The following is a 25,588-nucleotide window of genomic DNA, read 5'->3' on the forward strand; positions in this document are numbered from 1 at the left end:
ACATTTAAAATGGAGCATTTATTATTACAGGAAGTCACATGACGAAGCAAAAGGAAAGCTTATCATGGCCACTGGAAATGGCTGCTGTGGGCAACAATGTTCAATTTAAATTGAGTCACCCTAGACAAGTTTTCACATCACATCAGACATAACAATGCCTTATTGAGTTTACTCACATTCAGCAGAATCCATCTAGAGATGTACACAGGGCAGCAGCCTTAGACTTGAACAGCTGACTGCTTTCCCTTGAACATACTCCAAAAGCAAACTGGCAACATAAGAAAAGAAACTAGCAAAGAGGCCTGCTTTGGGGTTTGTTTTTTCCCCTCAGGCAGCACAATGTCTTTCCTTTGTTGACAGTCAAATGGAGGGCAAGAGGTGCTTCATGTAACATTGCTCTTTCATTATAACAGCCTGGGGAACGTGATCACACAAAGCAAGAATGAAATATTTACTTTTATGAAATGCACTTCTTAAAGAATTTAAAATGATACAAAAGAAGAGCAATTAGACAACAAACGCATCCTAAATTTTTAATCTGGGAAATTTAGAATTAAAACAGAAGGTAGACAAGTTACCTTGACTTGCAGTAGAATATGAACATAAACAATTAAACATTAATACTTGAGTTTCTGCTGTTAACATATGACGTTTGATAACTGATGCCAAACGATGACAAACAGTTGCAGAGATTAAAGGTGGAACCTTTGAACTAAAGCATTCTAACAAATGCACAATAAAGTAAGAACTGAAAGCAGTGTTATCATATTTCACATTAACTTGCTGCTATAACAAAATACAATCGCGTAAGTTTCCTTTTTATCCTACCTAGGACTACCCTATCTTGCTACTTTCCAGTGTGACCTACTCTAGACAGCTAAGACTTTCCAAAAGTCCTAAAAGCCACAGTAGGACTTGACTAGAAGAGTTTTGTTCCTGTCATGAAACATAGGCACTTCAACCTCCGCATAAGTTAATTACACAGTAATTATAATGAACACAACAGGGCTGCATCCAGGGCAAAGAATGCCAGAAATCTTTGCACAGTTAGTCACATTCTACTCTGAAAACCTTTTAAAAAATACTAGAGTCACAGTCCTCAAGTCTTGGAATGATTTCCATAAACTTCAGTTTGATTTCAGTTAAGTTACTCCAGAGAGTGACTTGCAAATTGGAGCAGAGCCAAAGGCATTCTACAGAATCTCAATCACAGGGAAAAACATACAATTTCAAAATGTTTCATGGTATTCACATTTAAATTTATAGAACACTTCAATGCAAAGCCATTCATTTTGCTTTCCTAGGATATGCCCAGGTACTAGTCAACACAGTTCTGTTGTGCCCCACATAAAGTCAGACTGCAATCCTATGTGCACTTACCTGAGAGTAAACCCATTGCCCCAGTATGACTTACTTCTGAGTACACATGCATAGCACTGCGCTGCTAAGCATTCCACCCCCCCCCCCATGGGGCACATAAACAACTCTCTCTTCTTTTCACATTGTAAACAATTTACACCTTTTCCCCTTGCCCATAAGACTTAGTGGTTTATTTCTGGTTCTCCTGGGAAAAGCCTGTCAGACAGAAGTAATTTTCATAAGATAAAAAAATTTCAAGGTTAGCCCCTGTGAATACACCTAATGGCAGGTACAGTGGATTGGATCCCAAAAAATATTGAGCATAAGCTGATGGCCCTGATTTGCAAACAACTCAGGAGTTTACCCATTAATAAAACAGGTAGATTCTTGAGCCATTCTTAAGCTCCTGCAACAAGCTGGAAAAGCAGATCTCCATCTTTTGCAATTTAGTTTCTTCTTGTACAAGGCTCTACTGAAACCTGTACCTTCTGCATCTTTGGATGCAGACTAAATGAGTTCTACCTGAAAAATTATTTTGTTCAGAAGCCAGCTTTCTGTGCTTTCCCTACTCCCAATTAGCATGCCTCACACATGGGTGTGGGGTGTTTCCAAAATGAGTTCTGAAACCCATAGTATTTCTCCTTCACCTAGTTAGTTATATAGGTTGATATTCAGGTGGTCAATTTTGGAGTTTCCTTAAACTGACTTAGTCTGTGCTAAATGTCACTGAAGCTAGAAAGAAATGAATACTCTACAGACAACAGGAGAAAGAATAATAATTAACAAATTGTCCCCCCCCTCTCAAATTGTCTAATGGGACTGGAGCAAAAACCCATGGCATAGCAAAAGGTGGTAGACATACGAAGTTCAAGTCTGGCTCAGGGTGGACATTGTATTTGGTTGTGCCCTCTCTGTTCATTTTTATCATAAAAATATGAAAACAGGTGGCAGCCTCTTGCCAATGATGAAATCTAACAATACAATAGTTTGGGAGGGAGGGAGGGGTTCACTAACTGTACAAAACTTGCACTGTAGCTGCCAATGGGCTGCCCCATGGTTTGTTACACCCACAAGAAAGAGAGAGATCTGTATCCCCAGAAACTATACTTCTTTTTATCAGACGAATTAAGGAAGACACTGGAAGTTTCTCTGTGCCGTATTTTAAGAGTGTGTATCACCCAATTCTGCCTGCCTTACAGCACTGCCATGCCAGCAGTGAAAACTATTTGAAGCTACTCACAATTATATGAGCAGGGTTACCAAGTGCAAGAATCTGGATTTTTACACACACACACACACACACACACACACACACTCACACTGCTGATGTTAAGCATGTTGCTGTAGGGCACTAATAGCGGCTGAAATAAAAAGCACCTGGTGAAGTGCAAAAAACATTACAGCACAAGCAAAAGGTGTATGAGGAGAAGCCACCCACACATTTCCACCCAGAGTGGAAAGCACATTCAAGAACCAAGGCTAAGAATGTTTCCAGACCCAGAATCCAGAAAAAATAAGCCATGTGAGCAAAAAATAAGCAAGTTCCTCATACCACTTGTCTTCTGCTCCAGTAGAGAATAGCACAGGCATAAGCAAAACAGATGTGTATGATATATCCGGGTATGGTTTAGCAGCAGAACAGGACTACCACCACAGAAATGTTTATAAGGACCGGGTTGTGGTTGTAAAGAAGGATACTGGCAGTGCAACAGTTCCTGGTACTGAAATCCAGTTCTAGAGCAGAGCTGCAGCTCAAAGTCAGGTGGGAGGGTGGGGGAAGCACAACCAACTGATAAGAGCACAAGCTTTGTGTACAGTTGATCCCAGAGTCAACCCCTGACATCTCCAGTTAAAAAGTTCTCAGGCAGAGGAGTCTTCAGTCCCATTGCCTTATGTAATAAGACTGCTGCAAACTCAAGGCGGTGCTGTGTCCATGGACAAGTGCAATACTGTTAAACCAGGTCTGAAAGGATGAGGCAGTGGAATGTTTTAAGGAGGCAATTCGTTCAACTGTGAATCCATGAAAAAGGTGCAGAAGTGGAGCTCTGTCCTGTGGATGCATGGCAGGGAAAGGAGAGAATAATCTGCAACATGGACACCTGCAAACTCTTTTGACAGGCACAGCTGTAAAGAGCTTTTCCACAATCCTTTCTCTTGAGATACAAGTACTAACACTTCTAGTCCGCACTCATTTTTGTCATAAGCTCCTTTCCATGAGGTGGAGTTTCCAGGCTTTCTGGAACGGAAGTTATTTTAAAAACAACCAAGCCCAGCAAGACACAAATTTTGACCGAATTTCTCAGCAGTTTCTTGCTCGAATCAAAGCGCTTGGGATTTGGCTGTATCCGTGCACACAAAGTAAGTCACCAGTTCTCCTTTTCCCTTGACGTTAATAAGTCCTCGGCATTCACAGGCATATCCCAGGTTCTCCAGTATTTTGCAAGTCTCTTCTGTAACCTGTGCACAGAAAAAAACATGAGTCCATTCACAATTCCAAGTGAGCATTTCATCCCTTTCAGGCCCAGCTACTACTCCTGCTAAGAGCATGCAAAATAAATAAACAAATAACCACAAACATCAGAAAGAGGAACAAGGAAACCTCCACAACAGGAATAAACTATACAGCTTTCCCCCAACCTCTTTCCTGCTGGACAGTGAAAGATCTGGGCTGCTCCTGGGGAGAAGGGACTCAAGAAGCAGGCAGGGTAGGTGAGATGAGATTAAAAGGCAATGGAAACAGTCACAATGACCTCCTTAGTTCTGGGTTTGGAGAGGGACTCTTCTTATGTTCTAATCGTACAGGTTTCCTTCACCCCTCTGCCCAATTTTTATTTTTTTTTACCTGGATTTTCCCAAGTTCTCCTGTACTCTCCATTCTACTGGCAACGTTGACTGTGTTTCCCCAGATGTCATACTGCGGTTTGCGAGCACCAATCACACCAGCTACCACAGGGCCATGGTTTATGCCTGCAAGAACAGGAAAGGGAAGGTTAAGATGAAATTTTGCTTTCCGCTCCTGTGGCTTCTTGCCACAAGAAGAGGAAGGTGCTGTATGCCAGCATGGGAAAATAAAATCATAAGTTTAATTCAAGGGAATGTGTGCCTAAACAAAGGCATGTCTTCAGAAGCCGGCGGGATGCCAACACTGATGGGGCTTCTTGTATCTCAGCAGGGAACACTGCTACTACCCCGTGAAGAAGTCCACCTCTATGTTATTGTAAGCTGATCAGTATCTGGTCATAGCAACACTATCTGGGTTTCATTAGCTTACTGGGAGGTGGAGGTCGTCCCAGGTTCAGCCCCTGGAATTTCCAGGTAAAACTGGGAAAGACTCTTGCCTGAAACCCTGGAGAGCCAGTCAGTAGTGAATACTCAGAGCAATGGTCATGCTGGCTGGGGCTATATGAAACTGGAGTCCAACCACTCCCAGCTGGGAGAGACTCCTGCCTGAAACCCAGCTGGTCAGTTGAGGCTAGGTGGACCAGCTAGGTGGACCAGTGGTCTGAATGAGAACAACATAGCGCCTCGTGTTTCTGTGCTCTGCTTGCGGGCCTCCTACAAGCATTTGATCAACTAGTGTGGGAAATGGGATTCTGGACCAGATGGACCCTTGGGTCTGATCCAGCAATACTCTTTTTATGTTCTTTGGTTGTGGTTCTTAAGCAATAGTGTAACTCACACTAGCTCTGGAGGTAGTAATGTTTCCAAATACCACTTGCCGAAAAACAACGGAAAGGCGAGCACCCTTGTGCTCAGATCTTGCTTGCGGGCTTCCCACAGATATTTGGTTTGCTGCTATCAGAACAGAATGCTGGATTAGATTGTTCTTCTAAGATGTAGTGATTTTTAAAATCACTGAATATGGAAGAAATACAGTGGTGTCCCCAAGATAATTCAGTCTGCCCCACCACTTTTTGGTGGGGGGAGTGGATTGAACTTACCAACTCTGAGACGGAAATTGTTGAATGAGTGCCTGTTGATGCCATCCAGCTTAGTCATCAAAGCCATCGCAAATTCCACCATGATGCCAATTTGAGCATGCTGTCTTTCCTGGTCCTAAACAATATTTTGGGGCAGGGGGGAGAGTGTTAAGAGGATCTTTGCTTTAAGTTATTAGTGCAGGGGTAGGGAACCTGTGGCCCTCCAGGTTGTTTCAGCACTCACAACTCCCATCAGCCCCAGCCAGAAGGGGTTTTTTAGTCCAATGACATCTTGATGGCCAGAGGTAGCTACCCCTCCACTAATGGAGTGCAGATATACATGTATCCTAGAACTGCAGGTAAAGCAGTGGACACCTACATTCCTCTCTCTGCTTAAAGTAAGGTAAAGGGTAAAGTGACCCCTGACGTTAGGTCCAGTCGTGGACAACTCTGGGGTTGCGGCGCTCATCTTAGTTTACTGGCCGAGGGAGCCAGCGTACGGCTTCCGGGTTATGTGGCCAGCATGACTAAGCTGCTTCTGGCGAATCAGAGCAGTGCACGGAAACGCCGTTTACCTTCCCGCTGGAGTGGTACCTATTTATCTACTTGTACTTTGACGTGCTTTCGAACTGCTAGGTTGGCAGGAGCAGGGACCGAGCAACGGGAGCTCACCCCATCGCGGGGATTCGAACCGCTGACCTTCTGATCAGCAAGCCCTAGGCTCTGTGGTTTAGACCACAGCGCCACCCGCATCCCTTTTCTGCTTAAAGTAGCTGGCAACAAAACTCATATTTATTTATTTATTTCATTTTCTTTATTGCATTTATATCCCACCTTTTTCTCCAAGGAGTTCAAGGGGGCACACATGGTTCTCCCCCTCCTCCTTTAATCCCCACAACAGCCCTGTGAGGTAGGCCAAGCTGGGAGGCAGTGACTGACTCAAGGTCACCCAGGGAGCTTCATGGTTGAGTGGGAATTAGAACCCTGATCTCTCTCTCTCTCTCTCTCTCTCTCTCTCACACACACACACACACACACACACACACTATCAAAGTGGCTTGTATTTCAGCAGGTGACTTACCAGATTATTCTCTTGGCCTGGGGTAACACAGAGTCCTGATGCTGCCATGTATGTACTCCCAATAGTTTTGATTTTTTCAACACCACTGAATTTAGGTTTCAGCAACAGCTGTTTGGGGAAAAAAATGAGAAAACCATTAAAATCCAGGACCTGGATGATTCTTTGTCCTGTTACAGTCTTCTCACAGGCCAGAGTTTCCAGTGGAATAAGCTAGACAAGGGGGAAAGGCTATACTGCTCAAGATAGGGCTGGTTTTCCTGCTACATTTTTTTTCACTTCATACCGATCACCAAGTACAAAATACATGGGAAGGATGCGTGGGTTTTAAGATTTGGTTGTGTGTTTCTGACTTCCCCAATAGGTTGATTAATATGCCTGCATGAAGACACCCACCCACACCCCTTTCATCGTGTTTTGACCCTTGATGGCAACCCTTTCAAGATAAGGTTGTAGAAGTAGGTGCGTCATCCTGCCCAAGCATGCAAATCAAACCATGGTTCTCTGGTTCAAGGATACTTTTCTTCATATGACACACTCCACCCAACCCCCTGGAACATAGAAAGCTGCCTTATACCCAGGTCAATTGGAAGGAAAACAAGGCTCTCAACAGCTGCTAGTCAGGATGACTATGAAGTATCAGATCCAGGATCAGAACCAGCATGCCTCTTGATGGGGAACAAGAGCGAGGGAGGGCTACTGTCCTCCTGTCCTGAATGTGAGCTTCCCTGATTGGCCCCTGTGGGGAAGGGAATGCGGGGCTAGTTGGACTGATGGTCTGATCCAGCAGGGCTCTCAGTATGTAAGAACTCTCAGGCTCCATTAAGCCCAGTGTTGTGTTCTCTGACTGGCAATGACTCTCCAAGGTTGCAAGGCAGAGGTACCCCGTAGATCCTTCTTACTCAGGGTTCAGGAACTTGTGGCCTTCTACAGTTGCTGCTGGACCACAAATCCCATCCTCTCTGTCCACTGAACATGGAGGAGCTGATGGGAGATGGGAGGACCACAGTTTCCCCCCTCCCTGAAACATAGGAAGCTGTTTCCTACCGAGGCAGAACATTGGGTCCATTTTGCTCAATGCTGACTAGCAGTGGCTCTCCAGGGTTTCAGAAGGGATTCCCATCCATACCTGGAGATGCCAGGGACTGAACCAGGAACCTTCTGCATTCAAAGCATGTGTTCTCCCACTGAATTATGATACACCTTTCTGCTGCATATCCAACCAGTCACATTTTTTTAAGTGCTGCCAAGCAGGCTCCAAGGACCTTCCTAACATGACTCAAGAAGCCAATTCTCTCCTCTGTGGAGAAGAAAATCTCTCTTTACTACACTGAAGTCTTGAGGGGAGAATACTCATTTCTGGCTATTTAACATGGGGCAGGGGGGCAGGGCGGGCAGAGAGAGAACCAATCCCAACGCCAAGAGGTCCACACAAGCCTCAAGAGGTACCTCGTCAAAATCGGCAATTATTTCATTGAGGAGTCGAAGGCACTCCAGCCCTTCCTTGTTGACATCACATTCTGTGTAGAACACCTTGAAGTCGGGTACTGAGGCAAACATGACACAGACACAGTCATAGGATTGATGGTACCAATCCTGCAGGAAATGCAACAACAGTTTCAACAATATCATTGTTCGCTACCAGTCGCTTCCATCTCCCCATACAACTAAAGCAACACGGTCTAAGCACATGTAAATTCAAAGACGTAAATGCACGCTAGGTGTCAGAAATCTCAGATCTACAATTTCCAGAGTGGTTTAGCAACCACTCCTTCTTCCCAGGGAATTTTGAGAATTGTAGCTCTGAGACGGAAATTTGTCACTCTTCACGACACTCTTAACAAACGACAGCTCCCAGAAGTCTTTGGGGTAAGCCATGACTTTAAAGTGGTTGAGCACTTCAGGTGTATATTGTGAATGAGACTTAAGATTTATTTTGCTCTTTAGACCATGGGGCTTCTACTGCTTTGTCCTCGTGCTGTTTTCAACAAGCGATCTCTTAAAAATTAGCAGAGGAGTGAATGAAAGCACAATGGAGCAATGTGAATCTTATTGTTCTATACCTCATTTAATTTGTCCCCAATAAAATGGGCAGCGACGTGAGCTGGGAGCACATTCTCCAGCAGCAGCCGGTTCACGTTTTCCATAGTTTCAAACGACTCGTGTTCCTGTTTAAATTTATTCTTTTGTAGGCAGTCCAGACGACAGTAATAGTCTATCTGCAAAAAACAAATAAACCAAGGAATTATGAAACCCAGCCTTAATATCAACAAGCTGAAAATACTAGAAACAGCTTTGTGTATTTGCAGCAAACTTGTTTAATGCCTTGTGGGTTCAGGGGCTCCATGACATTTTTAATGTCCATGAAATCAACTGTTCCTCCTTCAAAAGCTTGAAATCTTTTAAAATGAGAGACTTGACCAATAAGCCAAGTATTTAACCCCTGACGCCCCAAATTGCACCCCACACATTTTCTTCCCCATGCAAGCCAAGTGTACTAAGCCACAAACAAATGCCCATACTCCTGTACACGTGCAGCATTCATTAATTGTCTAACATGCTCCCACAAGCCACATTTCTATTTTAAATCGTACCTAATTATTTATCCCAAATCACTGCATTGTGTTTCCCAGACCTGCCTCAGCTGTCATTAAGACATCATCATCACTAGTAATAGCCTCACAGATTTGATCTCTGTGCAAGTGGGATTTCCACCATTCAAAACCAACTGCCAAACTGAGGAAACACAACTCACAAGCATAGAGAGACTGTGTGCACTTCAGAACAAATCCTATAGTGTCTGATTTGTTACAAAATGCAGCAGATGTGGAAAACACCACAAAATAATTTTGCAGGGATACCCATAGTGGAGTATTTTTTTAAAAACAAACAAACAAACACATACTCCCCCCAGCTGCAGACTAAAATGGTACCATCCATTCTACCACATGAAAATTACTGATTTATTCAATCTTATTCTTATTTATTTAATCAATCTTCCCACAAATCACAGTAAGAAGAAAAAAAGTTTCGGAATGTCACATCACAAATAAACTGAAGACAGAAAGCTCTGGGCAAATCGCACACCTATGAGGACTGAGTTGCCTACCTGTTTTGACAGTAGAACCAAAGTTATGTAAAACAGAGCCAGGTATAAATTTGTCATTATTCTTGGTTCTTTCATAAAAAACCTAAAACAAAAAGCAAACGAAACAAAAACATTCATTTTAAAAGCATTTGGAACTATGTGTGAAACACCCATGCTTAAATTTTTGGAAATGCATCTCTAAAACGTTCAAAGTTTCAAGTGATACAGAGGACTACAAACAAGAGTTTGCCAGATTGCACATAGGAACCATTCACAAGACACAAAGACACCCATCCACAGTAGAAAAGAAATTAAATTACTGTCAAATATTGTCTCCTGCAAGGGGGGGAACACCCCTGGGTTTGTAGGGTTAAGTAAACACCACTGCCATCCGCTTCTGAGTTTGATACTCGGATAAATACTACTCTCAAGGGCAAGAGGTCAAAATGGAAGACAAGCTTGCAGCATTTCCAGCTCATGAAACAAAAAATATTTGATGGGGCTTTTTTCCAGTTGGAGATTTGATTGGGCAAATTCCACATTATGCACCATCTTGAACGGGTGTCGGAGAGAGAATAAGTTTGTAAACATAAACTAGTGGATCCCCCATTACCCTCATAGCACTACAATTCCCAGATCTCCCTGTAAAGAGGAATTCGTTGTTAAACCACTCTGTAAATTGTAGCTCTGTGAGAGGGAATAGGGGTCTCCTAATGCTCTAAGCACCCAGGATTCCTTGCAGGAAGCCATGGCTATTTAAAGTCGTATCGTAGCACTTTAACTGTATGGTGCAGGTGGGCCAAGAGAGAAAAGCAACGAGGTGACCTCCCAAGTTCATCACCGATGAACACAATGATAAGTAAGGAGGCCATTTAGGGTCTTCTCTAGTCTGACTTGGCACAAGGCAATTTCCTGTGTTTGCATGAAAATGGCAGAGTGGTTTAAACATCTGAAAATGCTTCAGGTAGGAGGAAGGTCTTGTGCGACATGTTGCAGTGACAGCAAATGCACTGCAACACTAGCGTAATCATTATCCACACAATATCCAAGAACTCAACTTTTTCACTGGTGGAAAAGGGTTCCTAATGCAGCTAATGTCACTATGCTGCAGTATACTTTGGGTCTGTTCCCAGCTTCTTAAGAAACTGTAATCTATGAGATCACTTCCCGGAGCTGCAGTTTGCAATTCCACTAAGCTCATCATCAGCTTACAGAGTGTTGTTACCATTGAGAAGCAAGATACCATACCTTGTGGTGGAGTCACTGACGTTGCTGCGGCTGGAGCACAAAAGCAGGTTGCTATTAAATACAATGAAATACCCAACGACGGCTCCTGACAAAAGGATAAGCTTCAGTTCAAAGCTCATTCGAAGGAACACAGAGCAGGCAATGAAACCCAGAAGGCAGCAGTAGGTATAATACTGGAACAGAAGAGGAGCGGCTTTAAAAAAATCTGTATGTATATGTGTGTATGTGTGTGTGTAAAAATAAATAATATCATGGCACACTGATTGCCTATGTAGTCATGTCCTAGGTATGGGCAAATTTGTCAATTTTGGCTTCTCTCAGTTTCTCATTTCTCCAATCCTAAATTCTGTTCTCCACATTTTCATATCTGTTTTTTTAAAAAACTGCAAAGTCCTCATGAAAATTCATACATATTTACATGAAATTTTATCCCTCACCCCACCCCTACCCAGTGGCCAGATCCATTAGAAATCAAGCCAGCCCATTCTCTGCATTGCCCTAACTTGAGTTGTTTCTTGATCGTGCTGGAGCACAACAGAATGTTGGCATTGGAAAAGCGAGGCAATCTCACTTTTCTGCTGTGGCCAGAAGCCAAGCAGAGAGAACCAACAGCCTGCTTTTGCACAAGTGTTGGTATTTTTTTTTAAGCAATTCTCTCCAGCATGTATCTAAACCCATATTTTAAGATCAAATTTACTCACTGAGTAGGTCTCAGCTTCAATTCTCAGCATGTCGCTGTTTTCAGAAGAACTGTTGTCCACCTGCTGCTTTGTTAGAGCAGGAAAGAGAAAGAGAAAGAGAAAGAGAAAGAGAGAGAGAGACTATTGTTTGTTGTCTGTGGCAGGCCAGGCTCCATCAACATGCAGAGCAAAATGATTAATCGACAGGACTGTCTGGTGGTTGGCTAAAGAAAACATGGAGCTGTTGTGACTTGAACCATAATGAATATTTCAGAATGGAGCAGCTCAGGGATGAACATAGGGACACGGGAAGCTACCTTATACTGAGTCAAACCATTGATCCATCTTGCTCAGTAGTGCCTACACTGATGAGCAACAGCTCTCCATGGTTTCAGGCTGGGATCTCTCCCTACCTGGAGATGCCAGGGATTGAACCTGGGCCCTTCTGCATGCAAAGCAGATGCTTTCCATCTAAGCCAGCCTTTCTCAACCTTTGGGTCCCCAGATGTTGTTGGACTACAACTCCCATCATCCCTAGCTAGCAAGGCCAGAGCTCAGGGATGATGGGAGTTGTCCAACAACATCTGGGGACCCACAGGTTGAGAACCGCTCACTAAGCAATGGGCCTTCTCCATGCCTTGATTGTGAGCTGGGCTCTCTCTCTCTCTCTCTCGTGTCAATTTCATTCATTTATTTTTGACCGCTGCCACCACCACACTTTTTTTTGGCCAAGGCTTCTGCACGTGGATCATGAGTAATTTAAAATACAACCAAAGGATTCCAAAACTGAGAAGCTGAATAGATCATTAGGGTAATTTTTTTAAAAAAACCCCCTCTCGTTTTGTTTTATTGTACACATGAAAGGAGAATTAAAATGTAACAGTGAAATGCAAAGAGAAAGGTAATAGAAAAGCTAGATGGTTAGAACACCAGTAATTTTTAAAAAGTTTGCATTTTAAATAAGAAATAGATCTCCGATCTTGGGCTACTAAACCAAAGGTTATTAATATAGCAAACAAAACTTGCTTTTTAAAACTCACCAGGTTTGGTGTAGTACAGTTTCCAATAGTCTGGTCTGTGTGCTAATTAAAAAATTAGAAGCTAGTTAGGAATTCAAATACATAGCTTTATTACAAAACAATGGCAGTTATCACCAATGCGTCTAGTCAGTGAAAGGATTTCCACTTGTGCCGTGGGACTTCTGCTCCCTGCTCTCTTCCTGCCATGTGTGCCCCGCATCCTTCCGCAAATCTGCTTTGGAGAACTGTGAAAATGCCTAGAAAGATTTAGGTGGCACGTTGGGAGAGGAAGGGGGGAATTATATTGCACTACTGTAAATCCTTGCACTGATGGGGCAAGTTAGTGCTACTTAGGACACAACCCAATGGATAAGAGCCTTAGCTAAAACAATCTGCAATCCCACCCTTTATGGTGAACAAATGAACTGGCTGATGCCAGCTGATAGATCTACCCACCCTTTGTACAATCCATATTTAAAGTTGTTGAAGCTACTAGTCATTATCACAGCTTGTGGCAATGAATTAAGCTCTTGAAATCACTTAGTCCCTTAGTCTTACTTGAAATGTTAAGAACATAAGAGCTTGCTGGATCAGTGGCCAACCAGAGGCCGGTGGGAAACCAGCAAGCAGGATTGGAGCACAAGATCACTCTCCACTCTCCCTTTCCAGAAACTGCTTTTCAAGAGCATTACTGCCTCCAACTGAGGAAGCAGAGAATAGCCATCATGGTTAGTAGCTGCTGAGAGCCCTTTCCTCCATGAATTTGTCTAAGGCTCTTTTAAGCCTTCTAGGTTGATGATCATCGCTGCCTTCTGTGGGACTGAGTTCCACAGTTTAATTATGTGCTGCATAGTTTAAAATTCTGCAGAAGCAGAACATTGTTGTGAAAGAGAATGCATAGGCAGGTTGCTGGTAGCTCTGCTGCACAACAGATTGTGCAACTCCTCTGTTGCGTAATATTAAAACTCACCTGTCTGCTAGTGCAAGAGACCTTCTGCTAGAGGGCAGAGAATGCTGAGGAAGTCTATTCATTTTTTTTTATTATTTTCTTTACAGACTGCTTTTGGGGGGGGGGGTTGCTTTTGCCTTTAGAGTCAAGCGGTGTATAAATTTCATGAAATAATAAAGAAAAGGAATTACCAAGTTAGAAACAGCTAGAATTAACAGAGAGCCGATTGCAATAGCGGCCAGCGGGAGCCTCACGGCTGGCATTGTCTCCATTTTCTCTGAAAGCGTGCGGAGATAGCGGGCTGGGGGCCACTGCTTTGAACAGGGTCTCTGCAAACAGATGACAGAGGCACAGCATGACACATAAGCATACCAGCTCTTACCTCCTTCCCTACAACCATGCTATAGCAACAAATGTTTGACATTTTCTGCTGTTTACAGGAGGCGATTCCTCGCACACAGTTCTTAAAATGGAAGAGCTTTGGTCATACTTCTCTCTCTCCAGCAGCTGCCAATGCCGCAAGGCCATTGTTTACTAGCAACGTGGTTTTGTACAGCAGGAGGGGGTCGTGTGGCTTTCCACTGCAAGATGAATGGGAAGGCAGATCCTGGGGAAGAACGACTTCCCCAATACCAACCACAATGGGCCCTGTGATTGGCAGGCAGGGCATGCCCTCTTGGTGGTGGTGTCTCCTCCAGCAGCTGCCCAACTGCACTGCCCAACTGCAGGGCCTTCTCGGTGGTGCCTCCCTGTTTGTGGAATGCCTTACCTGGTGAGGTGTGCCTGCCTCCCCCACTACTGATGTTCAGGAGGAATCTAAACTCATTCCCACTTAAGCCAGGCAGACAATGGCTGATAGATATTGGCCATGGCAACCGTGAAATTAGTAACTGTAAATGTGGCCCTTATGTTAAAAAAAGCGAGTTCCACAACCATGGACTAAGCAGTTCTTAGGATCCAGATCAACAGCCCCGGGTAGAAATAATATGTGGAGATTTTTACAAGCACAGCTGGTATTACATTTACCCCAGTGATATAAAAAAATTTCAATGCAAATGCATTTAAGGCAAACACATACTATCTGGCAGTACAATTTTCTTTTTCTTTTTTTTAATGCTTTGGACATTTTATTTTCTTTTTCTTTTTTACTTACCCAACAGTCATCAGCAAAGCACACACACAAAATTAGCCCCATTATGATAGCTACGACCCCAAATGGAATCCCTAATTTTGACGTTCTGAAAGAGAGGAAGGGGTGGGTGGAAACAGATGATGCAGAGCTAAAGAAAAACGTTATTCATGCTTCAATTGTCGTGAGTTCCTGGGGGAATATATAATCCCTTTGATAGCCAAGTTGCTTGCAGGTTTTGTTTCTGACTTTCAAAGCTAATTGAGCAGCACTTCCCCCCCAAACCTGAAATGTTAGAATCTCTCCAACACTCTCTGTTTAAAGCATTACATTTGCCTACAATTAGCAAGGCTGTTGGTTCAGGATATTACCCAAGGCAATAACACCCTAGCACCAAAAAGATAAGGAGGCAAATTTCCTTGGTTCCGCATCTCCAATTACATACCATCTCTCTATTCATTCCTGTCATCTAGAGCGGGAACATGGGCTGCTAATCGGGGCCATCTGGACTCCCATCTTGGGCACAGAACCATAATCTGGTGGAACAGTACGTGCTTTGCAAGCAGACGATGCCAGGTTCAATCCCTTGCGGCTGCTGTTAAAAGGCTCTCTCAGGTGGAAGCGATATAAAGGACCTCTGTCTGAAACCTTCAAGAGCTAACTGCTGGCCAGAGGAGGCAGCGCTGAATCAGTAACAGTAGTGCAATGGCAAACAGTAGTGTAATGCAGTGGCCTGGGCCCACTCAACCACTTCAGTTGGCGGAAGTGGAATTACTGCAGGAGGCCCCCCATTACCTGTCCCACCTTTGTAAGAACTCGATCATATAGTGAAGCAGGATTTGCACTGTGGAACTCTCCGCCTGTTGAGATCAAGCAGGCACTTTTGCTATACCCTTTTCGGTGCCTGCTAAACACGTTACTGTTTAGCTGTTTAAAAAGTTGAGGTGATTTTAATCCGTTTTAGTATTTTAACCTTTGTTATCTTTTAAAGGTAGGGTTTTTATCTTTTTGTAAACTGCTTTGAGGGTGTGGGGTTTTTTTAAAAACAATGAAGCAGTGTACAATTTTCATTAAATAAAAATAATCACAAGCGCAGAGTCTCTTCATGATTCTCACAGCCATGCCCCCCCCCAAAGCCACACACCCTTCTAAGATCATGCAACCTTCTAAGCTTATACAACAATAATGTTGTTGTTTCCTTGGTCCTGGTATATCTGAAAATCAATAAAATAGGGTTTAAAAATGCAATAACAATCAATAGGGATGCATTGCAGCAGTCAATGTAAATCTCCTTTCAGCTAGATCTATTTTCTGTGCACGTACATGAGCAAACCATCTGGAGTACCTTCTGTTGGAGTGAATTTTAGTTGTGTTTTCCTTGAAGTTCCGCTGTATGGAACAGAACTTGCACACCAGTCTCTTGAAACCAAAGCACCTGGCATCTTCAGTGTTCCTACATGCTTAGCTTTGGAACATATGGAACAACTGCCTCGGCTTGCCTAAATGTTTTATCAGGGGCTGAGAAGAATACAGTGGAGGAGCCTGGCTGATATCAATAGGCAGGGAGTTCCAAAGCTGTGGGTGCTGCCTCATTATATGATCCAAGCTCTTAGAAACGGAGGACGTCTATTATGTAGCAGTCGCAACAGTGCCAATTCTGCAATCTGGAGCCAGGGGGCAGCATTAACTTCAATCTCTAAATTACATTAAACTGCCCTTGTAGCAGATTTGTATGAGACATATTTAAAAAGGAAAAGGGGGGGGGGGACCACTTACCCTTGCATTATGGAAATCTGTACAAGGAACATACACAGCAGCACAATGCTGGCGCAGGCAAAATAACCCCTCATTTTGGGGATCGGGATTGTGCGATACTGGAGATGGGGAAACAAAACAAAGACATTAGCTCGGATTTACATAATTTTGGTCAGCTCATAAGGACTAGCTTTCTTGGGTGCTACATGCAACTTCTAGACAAAAAGAGCCTTATATCAAACAAGCTCTTTGCTACAGCCACAAAAAGACACGAATGTTAGAACCTGACAACTTAAAAAAGGCAAATTAAATGAATAGTTCTTATTCCTCCTCTCTAAGGGCATGATGAGGAAGAGAAAGGAGGAAGATCAAAAATAAAATCTATGTTGTCTCCCAGTTTGTTGTACTATCCTTGTGAGGGTTTGGGCAGGAGGACTGAGTTCCGGTGTTGTCTTACCATCTCAGCATTTCAGAAACGAGCATTGGTGTTGGTGCGACACCAGGGACAAGCAGTGCGCCCAAGACACAATGGGTACTTGAACAAGAAAGGCGGGAAAGTCAAACAAGTGTGGGAGTGGGGCAGAGGCAGTGAAGAGTGGAAGTTGCAAGAAATGATGAAGACCTAAGTGAGCTTTGCTTTCTGGGGAGATTACAGAGCGAAAGAAAGGACAGATTTATTGAGCCGGAGAGTAGGCATTGTGAATACTTTGGCCTCTCTGATGAATTAAGTCCTCCCTAGGTCAAGGCTGGGAGTTTGGCTGTGTACACACTAGCCTGTTTATAGCACACAAAAAATGTAGTTTTTCCTCAATCCAGAATCAAAGAACTGAAGAGCTGCAAGGGATCCCTTAGGATCATCATTCTAGTCCAACTGCTTGCAATGCAAAAACCACAGCAAAAAGGATCCCTGGGCCATCCAAGCTATGTTTAAAAACCTCCAATGAAGGAAGTCCACCACCTTCTGAGGGAGTTCGTTCCACCAATAAACAGTTCTTACTGTTAGTAAGGTCTTCCTAATGTTTAGCTGGAATCTCCTTTCTTGTAATTTGAGTCCATTTGTTCTGGCACTACCCTCTGGAGCAACAGAAAACAAGCGTGCTCCCTCTTCCATTTGACAGACCTTCAGATATTTAAAATTAGCAATCATATCCTCTGAGCAGCCTTATCAGAAAAGTAGTTCTTCAGATTTTCCCAAAAGGAGTTTCTGGTGGTGCTCAACCTTTCAAAGGGTACGATGAGGAGGACCCAACGACTCAAGTAACAAGGTGATGCCCCAAGGAAGAATCAAGTTGCTTTTCTGTGGTGCCAATGGAGGATGGATGCATGGAAATTCCTGCCTCAGGGGGGCTGGACCACCTTCCATCCCCGAGATTCTACAAACAGGAAGGCCACAAAGCTTCGTTTACTAACCTCTTTCTCAAGCTCCATTTCTACGAAACATAGCAAGAAGCCACACAGCCCACGGAAGTCGTCTTTTTTACCACACCACGGCCTGCATTGAAGAAGAAATGCTTGTTGAAAACATATGCATGGGAGCAGGATAAAACGATGCAGAGCAAGATGGAACCGCAAATAGGTACGTGTGGGGAGGGAACTTGGACTCCCCAAAGCACAAACGACTGAGAAGACCCATAAATAAGATCTCACCACTGCCATCAACTCAGGAGGCAGCCTTAGGGACATGGTCCTCACTCCAGACTTAGACTCACCCCACATCTATGCTATACGGACTATCTTACAAGATGGTTGTTGTGAAAATAACTAAGATAACTAAAGCACTATGAATACCCTAGAGCGGGTATCTCCCAGCTTTACAAACCCAGGACCCACTTTTAAGCCAATCATACATCCAGGGACCATTTCTTAATCTCCTGGCATGCATCTGTGTGGCTGTGACTCAGTAGTGGGCCTCAATTCTTCAGTGGAAGACCAGCGCTCTAAGGCACCAAGACCACTGTTATTCTAAGTCAGGGATGGGGAACCTCCAGCCTCCTAATTTGGCCCTCAATGTGATTTTTTGCATCGCTACCCCTGGCCACACACATCTGTGGAGAAACAATCGAGAGCCCTAGAAAAGGCTGCCGGTTGTTCCTCTGCAAGTTGAGTTTGCCTTCAGCATGTACTTAATTTGGCACCAAAAGCAAGCCCTGCTGGGATTGGCTCTACTCAGGAGTTCTCGACTGGAGCCAATCCCTGCTAAAAGTGAGGGTCTTTGCACCCCCACCCCCTTGAACTCACAGAAGAACCCTGAATTCAGGCCAGGGCTGCAGAGGTGGGAGGAGACCTTGCAGAAATTTGCAGAGAACTCTGGAATTCCATTTGTGTACTTCTGATCTGAAGTTTGTACTGTGCAATTTTTCAAAAAGCTGCATTTCTTAGGATTACCTAGTATTGCCAGAGACAATAAACAGCAGGGTGTCATGTGAATCCCTTGACATCTGTATTGTGTTAACCTGAAGACTCTTACTCTGAACTCAAAAAGCTTCCTGATTTCACAAGTGCTCTTAAGGAGCCGGAGTAATAGACCTCCTAATTAATAGTCATGTCATAAGAGGACATTTCTCAGTTTCCTGTTTTGTCAAGCCCACTTCTGGTTTTCTACTTTTTTGTTCTTCTCAAAACTGAGCCAACCGAGGGTTTTGCAGCAGTCAGACAGCTGTGAGCTGTGTTTTCAACACAGGGTAATTCTGATTATTTAAACCAGTGTTTTTGGACTACAATTCTGGGAACCTGAAACCTATGCAGAAGTGCAGCGTTCTTTATGCTTAACCCCATAACCTGTTTTCCATGTTACAGTTCACTGAAAAGGCAGCAGCAGAGGAGTGTGTTTGCTTATGACTGAAGAAAACACAATCTGTTTTCTCCACACACATTTATGACGAAGGGGCGATATTTCTAAGTAGGCCTGCACACTCCCATACTATAGAAAATAAGCATGGGGAAAATCCCCGTTCTTTTCTGCCCCTCCCCTTCTGCAGATGAGGCAATTCTCTCAAGGACAGGAAGAAAAGAGTGGTGCCTTTACTTGGCTGAACTGAGGCCCTCGATGGTTGACATCATTTTGTCGTTAATTTCTTCTTCCATCCTTCCTTTCTGAGAGGTATTCCTAAGGACAGGCAGAGAAACATCATCCAGATGAAACGTTTCCCCAAAATGCAGGAGAACAGGTGCACTGAGTAATCATTACATACCTTTTAATTACATTTTGCAGAGGCAAAAGCTGAAAATGCACGCTGGCCAATTTTAAACAAAGGGGGCCCAAGGTATCTCAAGTATTGCTTAGATATAAATATAGTGCAGAGAGAGGAGAAAGTAGCAAGGGAGTATCTAGTTGTTCTATGGCACAAGGCATACACAGAAAGCAGAAGAAAGAAAGAGAAACTCACTTATAGCTTACAACCGAAGGAGGACACAACGGTTCTTGTCTAGACCTATCCAGACTAACACACACACACAAACACAGGGAAAGAGAAAGGAGAGAGAAATTTGATGTCATGCATTGATTAGAAATGATCAGATTAATCACCTGTGAAAAGACTAATGTTATAGCAGCCTGTCTTCATAAGGTCGACAAAATAAAAGCAAACATCTCAAGTTTGTTTTTTTTTGGGGGGGGGGGAATCTCTGTGTTGCGTCTTGAAAAAGCGTGGAGTCCTAAAGTAATGTGCAAGAGCGTGTTTTTAAAGCAAAAATTTGATTTGTTTGTTGTGAACAAAATAACTAATGAGCATGGAGTAAACCTGCCTGTTTCTCACCTGAGATGATACAGCAGTTGGAAGCTCTACCTACATCTGATGTTGCAGAGCAACCTTTGACCCAGAGGTGGTGCATGATCTAGGAATGGCTGGGAGAAAGAGCTGAAGGATCTAGGACACTGTTTTCCCCTCTTTGCCCAGCCCTTGTCTGATGCCACTTGATTCGTTCACAGATAATTTCATGCTAAGCGATGAAGGAGGAACCCATTTTAAACCAAATTATACGCAGAACTTGGTGGTTCCAGCCTGATTGAGCTTTGCTCACATCAAATTGCCTCTTGTATTGAGCCTGTGGTTATATCAGAGCCATTTCTGCAATCTTGGGGGTATTGCCCCCCCAAACCCTAAATATATGTGAAGCTATATAAACAAAATACAAATATTACATAAAAGTCAAGGCTCATGCATAATTTTACAAATATTTGCCTAATACGTACACATTTTTGCATGTACTTGTCTATGTGCCAGTTACTTCAGGAAACCTGGAATACATGACATATAATAGTATATACACAATAATGTGTATGAGCACTGTTAAGATTTATAGCTGATGCTCGGGGGGGGGAAGGCTTCCAATCAAAATTAATGAGCAAGATGCGATTAGAAAAAATCTGTGCAGATAAGCTAGATATTGAGATTTTCAGAAAATTCCATCCTTACTCATGCTTCTGCTGCCTGGCTCTGCTGAGGAGTCTAGAGTATGAGAGAGAAATAGAAATAGAAATAATAGAAATAGAAATAGAAATAAATAGAAATAGAAATAGAAATAATAGAAATAGAAATAATAGAAATAGAAATAATAGAAATAGAAATAATAGAAATAGAAATAGAAACAGAGATACAGATAGAGATAGAGATACAGATAGAGGTAGAGATAGAGATGGAAAAGAAGGGAGCAGCTTGCTAAGTGCTGTGGATTTCTTCTCTTCACTTGCCTTGGCTCACCCAGACCTCAAAGTGATACCGCTCTGCTTGAGAGACTAAATTCAGGGACTGTATGTGGAGTTGGGGGTGAGAAAGTGAGAAGAACCACAGCTGCCTGAACACTGGGTAAATAAAGTGACAAAAGAAAGAGCACAGGAGGAAAACACCGCCCAAGTCCATTTGCTCCCTTCCTCAGACACATTTGTCTGCTTCTGCCAGAGCTAGCTGCACATAACATAACATTTAGTCCAGCAGTTTGTTTGCCACAGTTTGCCAGGTAAATGCAGACTTGTGTACGCTCCCCTGTTGCCTGTTAACAGCACCGGATTTTCAGGGTTATACTGCCTTTGGGCTTGGTTCCATTTAGCTATTAGAGCTAAATTGGATAGACCTCATCTTCCAGGAATTTTTCTAACCATTTTAAAAGCCATCTCTGAGCCTAACTATGCAATGTAATGGAAGTAAACACTGATTGCTTGCTATTTTAGGAGCGGGGTGGATTTTCAGTGGAGAATCAGCTAAGGAGAGGTGTGCTTAATCCCTCCACAACTCACTGTAACTCCTTTCCCTCTAAGCCACTCACTGTCCGCCTGACAACTTTGTTTTATTTTGGAGGATAATGTCTAGGGAGGAAATCCTAAAGGTGGCAACCCTAGTATGTGGTGATTTAAAAATAATAATAATAATTTTCTCGCATGAAAACCTTCACGAGGGCACTCCTCTGCTAAAAATAGTAAATCTGAAGTCAAACTGTGCAGAGAGAAGAATCAGCCAAATCTAATACAAAAATCAAGACAATAATATGCAGCCTACTTCTGATAAAGTCACAGAGGAATATTGTGCAGAATAAGAAGAACATTCCAAAGAAAATGATTCAGAGACCACATGCAGTGGAGTTACTGAGCCTTCAGTAAGTTCTGCAAACCAATTTATGTGCTACACAAGACAGGGCCTTCTTGACAGGGGCACCAAAGTTGTACAACTCCATCTTCACTGACCTTTCAGATGCTTAGCAAAAGGGCTTCTCTTCCAGGGAGGTCCCAGAGCTTTTTCTTACTGTAAACATCTTATATTATGTTGGTTGTGCTGGCTTAGTAGTAGTAACAGTAACTTTCTAGCTGCCTTGTTAATCACAGTTCTGGAAGGTAGGGTATGTGTGTGTGTGTGTGTGTGTGTGTGTGTGTGTGTGTGTGTGTATACACACACAACACCACAACATAGCAGGATCTAACATGTGTTATAACCATGCATGACTTGCCTCTCTGTAGTCCTCTGACGGCTCACCAACTGCAGAGCTATCTCCTAAGCAAGAGAGAAAAGTTAGGGGATTAATGCTTTCCCAACCCTCCCTCTTAAAGCATATAAATATAATTTAATGAATTCAACAAGCAAAATACGTTCAGTGCTGCACAGAAGAGCCCCTGACCTGTGAGATCCCCATAACATAGAAAGTATATTAAATGGTTGGCTGAGTTTCTGCATCTGTAACGTAAGGGGCTGGCTTCCTCTCAGGAAGTGGCACGACGGGGGAACAAACCTAAGATTCGTGTCATTTGCAAGACTGCCTAGGTAGGGAAGCAGATGCCCTACGTGACCTGACATTTATAGCTTTATTCACTTTTGCTATGAAAGTATCTATTTTATATTTGCTTTCTAAATGTAATTTTATGGTTGCTCTTATGCTGCTCTTCGCTGTGATATTTTCTCTTAACATCCTTAACATCTTAACACAGGATTTTGTTGCAATAAAATAAATAAAATAAAACATAAAAAAATAAAATAAATAAGCCACAAGTGGAAAGGTGTTAAAAAAGGACTGTGCTTCCGGATTTATTTATTTTTTACTTTTTGTTGACCATCTGTACACCCCCTATGACTGAGACTGGTGTCAAAAGAAGAACTGATATGTATGTAATACATCCGACCCCAGCCCTTTAAATCACCTCAGAGAGGACCTGGGTGGGTGAAGTCTTCACCCAGGTCCGTTCTGACATCCCGCCCATCAGGTTGGCCCCCAATGTCTCATGGGATTTCCCAGCTAGCCATGCAGGAAAACACCTTCCACTGCCGTGCTGAAGCTGGGAAATGGCTGTACCTGCCCACTCCATAGCCACAATGGGCCACAAACTCCACTTCCCATAAGTAAAGTGGGAGGGGGATGGGACGGGACAGGACTTCTCTCCCTTTTTCTACCCTTTGTTTCCAATATTTACTTCTGACTCCTTGCAGCAGCAGCAACAACAACCAAAAGCCAACCAAGTCCAAACTGAGGGTTTTGGAAAGAAAGAGCAATGGAGCCTCACCCTCCTATGCCTTCTGTTTGGTGCAGTTGTCTCGCTGCTCACACTCTCTCTGTGGTTTAGGTGAGCAAAAGGCCGGGCGGCCCCCCAGGTCTCCAAAAACCTCGACATCCGGACAGAGGCCCTCATCTTCAAGCCATCGTGCACTCTGGTGGTTTGTGGGAGGTGGTTGTTGGAAGTGCGCTGCTTAGACTGAACCCGGGGAGAAACAAGACAGCCAAGTGTACATTTTAGAAAACTGGATATAATGAACAAATGAAATTATTTGACAGAATTTATATGCAGTGGTACCTCGGGTTACATATGCTTCAGGTTACAGACTCCGCTAACCGAGAAATATTACCTCGGGTTACGAACTTTGCTTCAGGATGAGAATATAAATTGTGCAGCAGCGGTGCAGCGGCAGCGGGAGGCCCCATTAGCTAAAGTGGTGCTTCAGGTTAAGAACAGACCTCCAGATCGAATTAAGTTCTTAACCTGAGGTACCACTGTACTGCTGACTCATCCATAACCTCTAAGCCAAACTGGCACTCTCCAGTTTGGATAGCTAGATGGCTCAGTTGGTTCGAGCGTGCTGCCGATAACGCCAAGGACGCCGGTTTGATGCCCGTAAAGGACAGCTGAATGAATATTCCTGCATTGCAGTAGAGGGATTCTATGATACTTAAGATGTTCGAAGCTACAACTTCCACCAGCTTCAGCCAAAATGAGTTTTGAAACATCTGGAGGGTGCCAAGTTGGTGAAGGCTGTTCTAAGCAGTGACCATAAAACATGAGACATTTGTTAAAAAATACTGGTTAAAAACTGAACGTTAAAAGCAAGCGAACAGTGTAATTTATCAGTAAAAGTTATTGAAGAAATATACACATTAAAACAAACTTATATGTTAAGATTACACATCTGAACAGTCTTACAGAAAAGTCTTAACAGGTGCCAGGTACAATAAACATGGTGAAACGAAATTATACAGGAAATGATACAGGAAGCCTTATAAGCTATGACTACCCAGCCCAGAGATGGGGAGCCTGTGGTCCCTCCATATGTTGCTGGACTCAGACCTTGCTCATGGGTCAGCTTGGCCACTGAGAAAACAGGAGGACGATGGACTAGGTCAGCCTTCAGTCCAACCCAGCTGGGCTCTTCCTATGACTGCAACTCCTGTCATCCCTGGCTACTGTCCATGTTGGCTGACGCGGAGGCTGAAGGGAGCTAGAGTCCGTGAACATCTGGGAGGGCAACAGGTTAGCCAACACTGACTTCAGACTGCTTTTGCCTGCTCTGACCTGCAAGGCCTCTCTAGTGCCTTATGGCAGGCAGGGGACTGTCCCATCATTTATCACTTGACTCTTTCATCTGGAGATGTAGGTGAATGAATAGGGGAAACTTCTGCATTCAAAGCGTATGCTCTACACCCGTGGTTCCCAAACATTTTCGGGCCATCTCCCCCTCAGTTCCATTAACTTCACCCCAGTGCCCTGTGCCTTACCCCATGGAAAGCATTCTTCAGAATAGTGGTTTGCACAATCCACTGAGGGATAGCGCAGTTGGTAGAGCATGAAGCTCTTAAATCACAGGATTCCTGCATTGAAGGAGGTGGGACTAAATGATCCTTGTGGTTCCTTCCAACTCCGCAATACGACAATTCAGCTAGCAACACAATGAAATTCTGAACAGCAACAATTAATTGCACGTTTATTCAAAATCCAATTTAAACCATTTAGTTTACTGATTCAACTGATTTGATTAACTTGAGCCATTGATGCCACTGATACTCATTTACACCTCAGCCGCTTGCCTCTTAGAGCCACCCTAGGTAACCCCAGTGCCCCCTAGGGGACAGGACAGCCCACTCTGGAGACCGTTGATCTACACACCTTTCCTCCCAATCCAGAGGTAGCTGATGAGTGTGTCCAACAGGTCTCATGCCACATCCACGCTATATACTCAACACACGTTTAATCTTGGGAACCAGCTTAAGAGGATGCTGGCCTCAACTGCAGCACACAGTTTCATTTGTGAGCTGAGCAGAACAAACTGGATCACCCTGGAGTACCTTTTATTTTCTCATTGCTTTTTCTCAGAATGCCAGTGGAGCTGCACTTAAAGGCAGAACGTGGGAGGCTTGAAGCGTATTCTTTTAATTACACACAGTTAAAGAGCAGCCTTTTCTGGATACTTGAAGTGTTCCTTGGAGACCGAACTCTATAAGCCATTGTTTCATGGATCCATGGACCCTGGCAACTGAATGTCTAATACTTATTTCAGCCTCGTTATGCAATTGCAGCCCTGCCTCCCCCCTGCTCCCAGTTCTCAGTCCGCGGTCGCTATCTTTCTTTGTGGTTTATTGCCTTTGGTGTCCCAATTCCCACCCCACTACACACCC

General features: G+C 43.5%; 1 protein-coding gene across 4 annotated transcripts in view; it reads right to left on the minus strand.

Moving 5' to 3' along the window:
* Positions 1-507: 507 nt before the first annotated feature.
* The window catches only part of ADCY7 (adenylate cyclase 7), a 79,336-nt gene continuing 54,255 nt past the window's right edge, over positions 508-25,588 (minus strand). The window contains exons 11-28 of one of the 4 annotated variants that reach the window (XM_081015497.1): positions 23,208-23,396; positions 22,163-22,206; positions 19,612-19,665; positions 19,251-19,331; positions 17,636-17,717; positions 16,247-16,344; positions 14,495-14,579; positions 13,533-13,670; positions 12,414-12,455; positions 11,395-11,457; positions 10,694-10,866; positions 9,467-9,548; positions 8,421-8,576; positions 7,807-7,953; positions 6,361-6,468; positions 5,301-5,415; positions 4,202-4,326; positions 508-3,816 (exon numbers count right to left, since the gene is read on the minus strand). In XM_081015497.1, the coding sequence (XP_080871623.1) occupies positions 3,679-3,816; positions 4,202-4,326; positions 5,301-5,415; positions 6,361-6,468; positions 7,807-7,953; positions 8,421-8,576; positions 9,467-9,548; positions 10,694-10,866; positions 11,395-11,457; positions 12,414-12,455; positions 13,533-13,670; positions 14,495-14,579; positions 16,247-16,344; positions 17,636-17,717; positions 19,251-19,331; positions 19,612-19,665; positions 22,163-22,206; positions 23,208-23,396 (1,920 nt within the window). In that variant the 3' untranslated portion in view covers positions 508-3,678. Of the gene's footprint in view, positions 3,817-4,201; positions 4,327-5,299; positions 5,416-6,360; positions 6,469-7,806; positions 7,954-8,420; positions 8,577-9,466; positions 9,549-10,693; positions 10,867-11,394; positions 11,461-12,413; positions 12,456-13,532; positions 13,671-14,494; positions 14,580-16,246; positions 16,345-17,635; positions 17,718-19,250; positions 19,332-19,611; positions 19,666-22,162; positions 22,207-23,207; positions 23,397-25,588 lie in introns of those variants that run through there. The other 3 variants (XM_081015496.1, XM_081015498.1, XR_013989270.1) reach the window with 3 other exon arrangements.

This window comes from Podarcis pityusensis (assembly GCF_964106645.2).
Source record: "Podarcis pityusensis genome assembly, chromosome: 8".
NCBI classification, from domain to species: Eukaryota; Metazoa; Chordata; class Lepidosauria; order Squamata; family Lacertidae; genus Podarcis; species Podarcis pityusensis.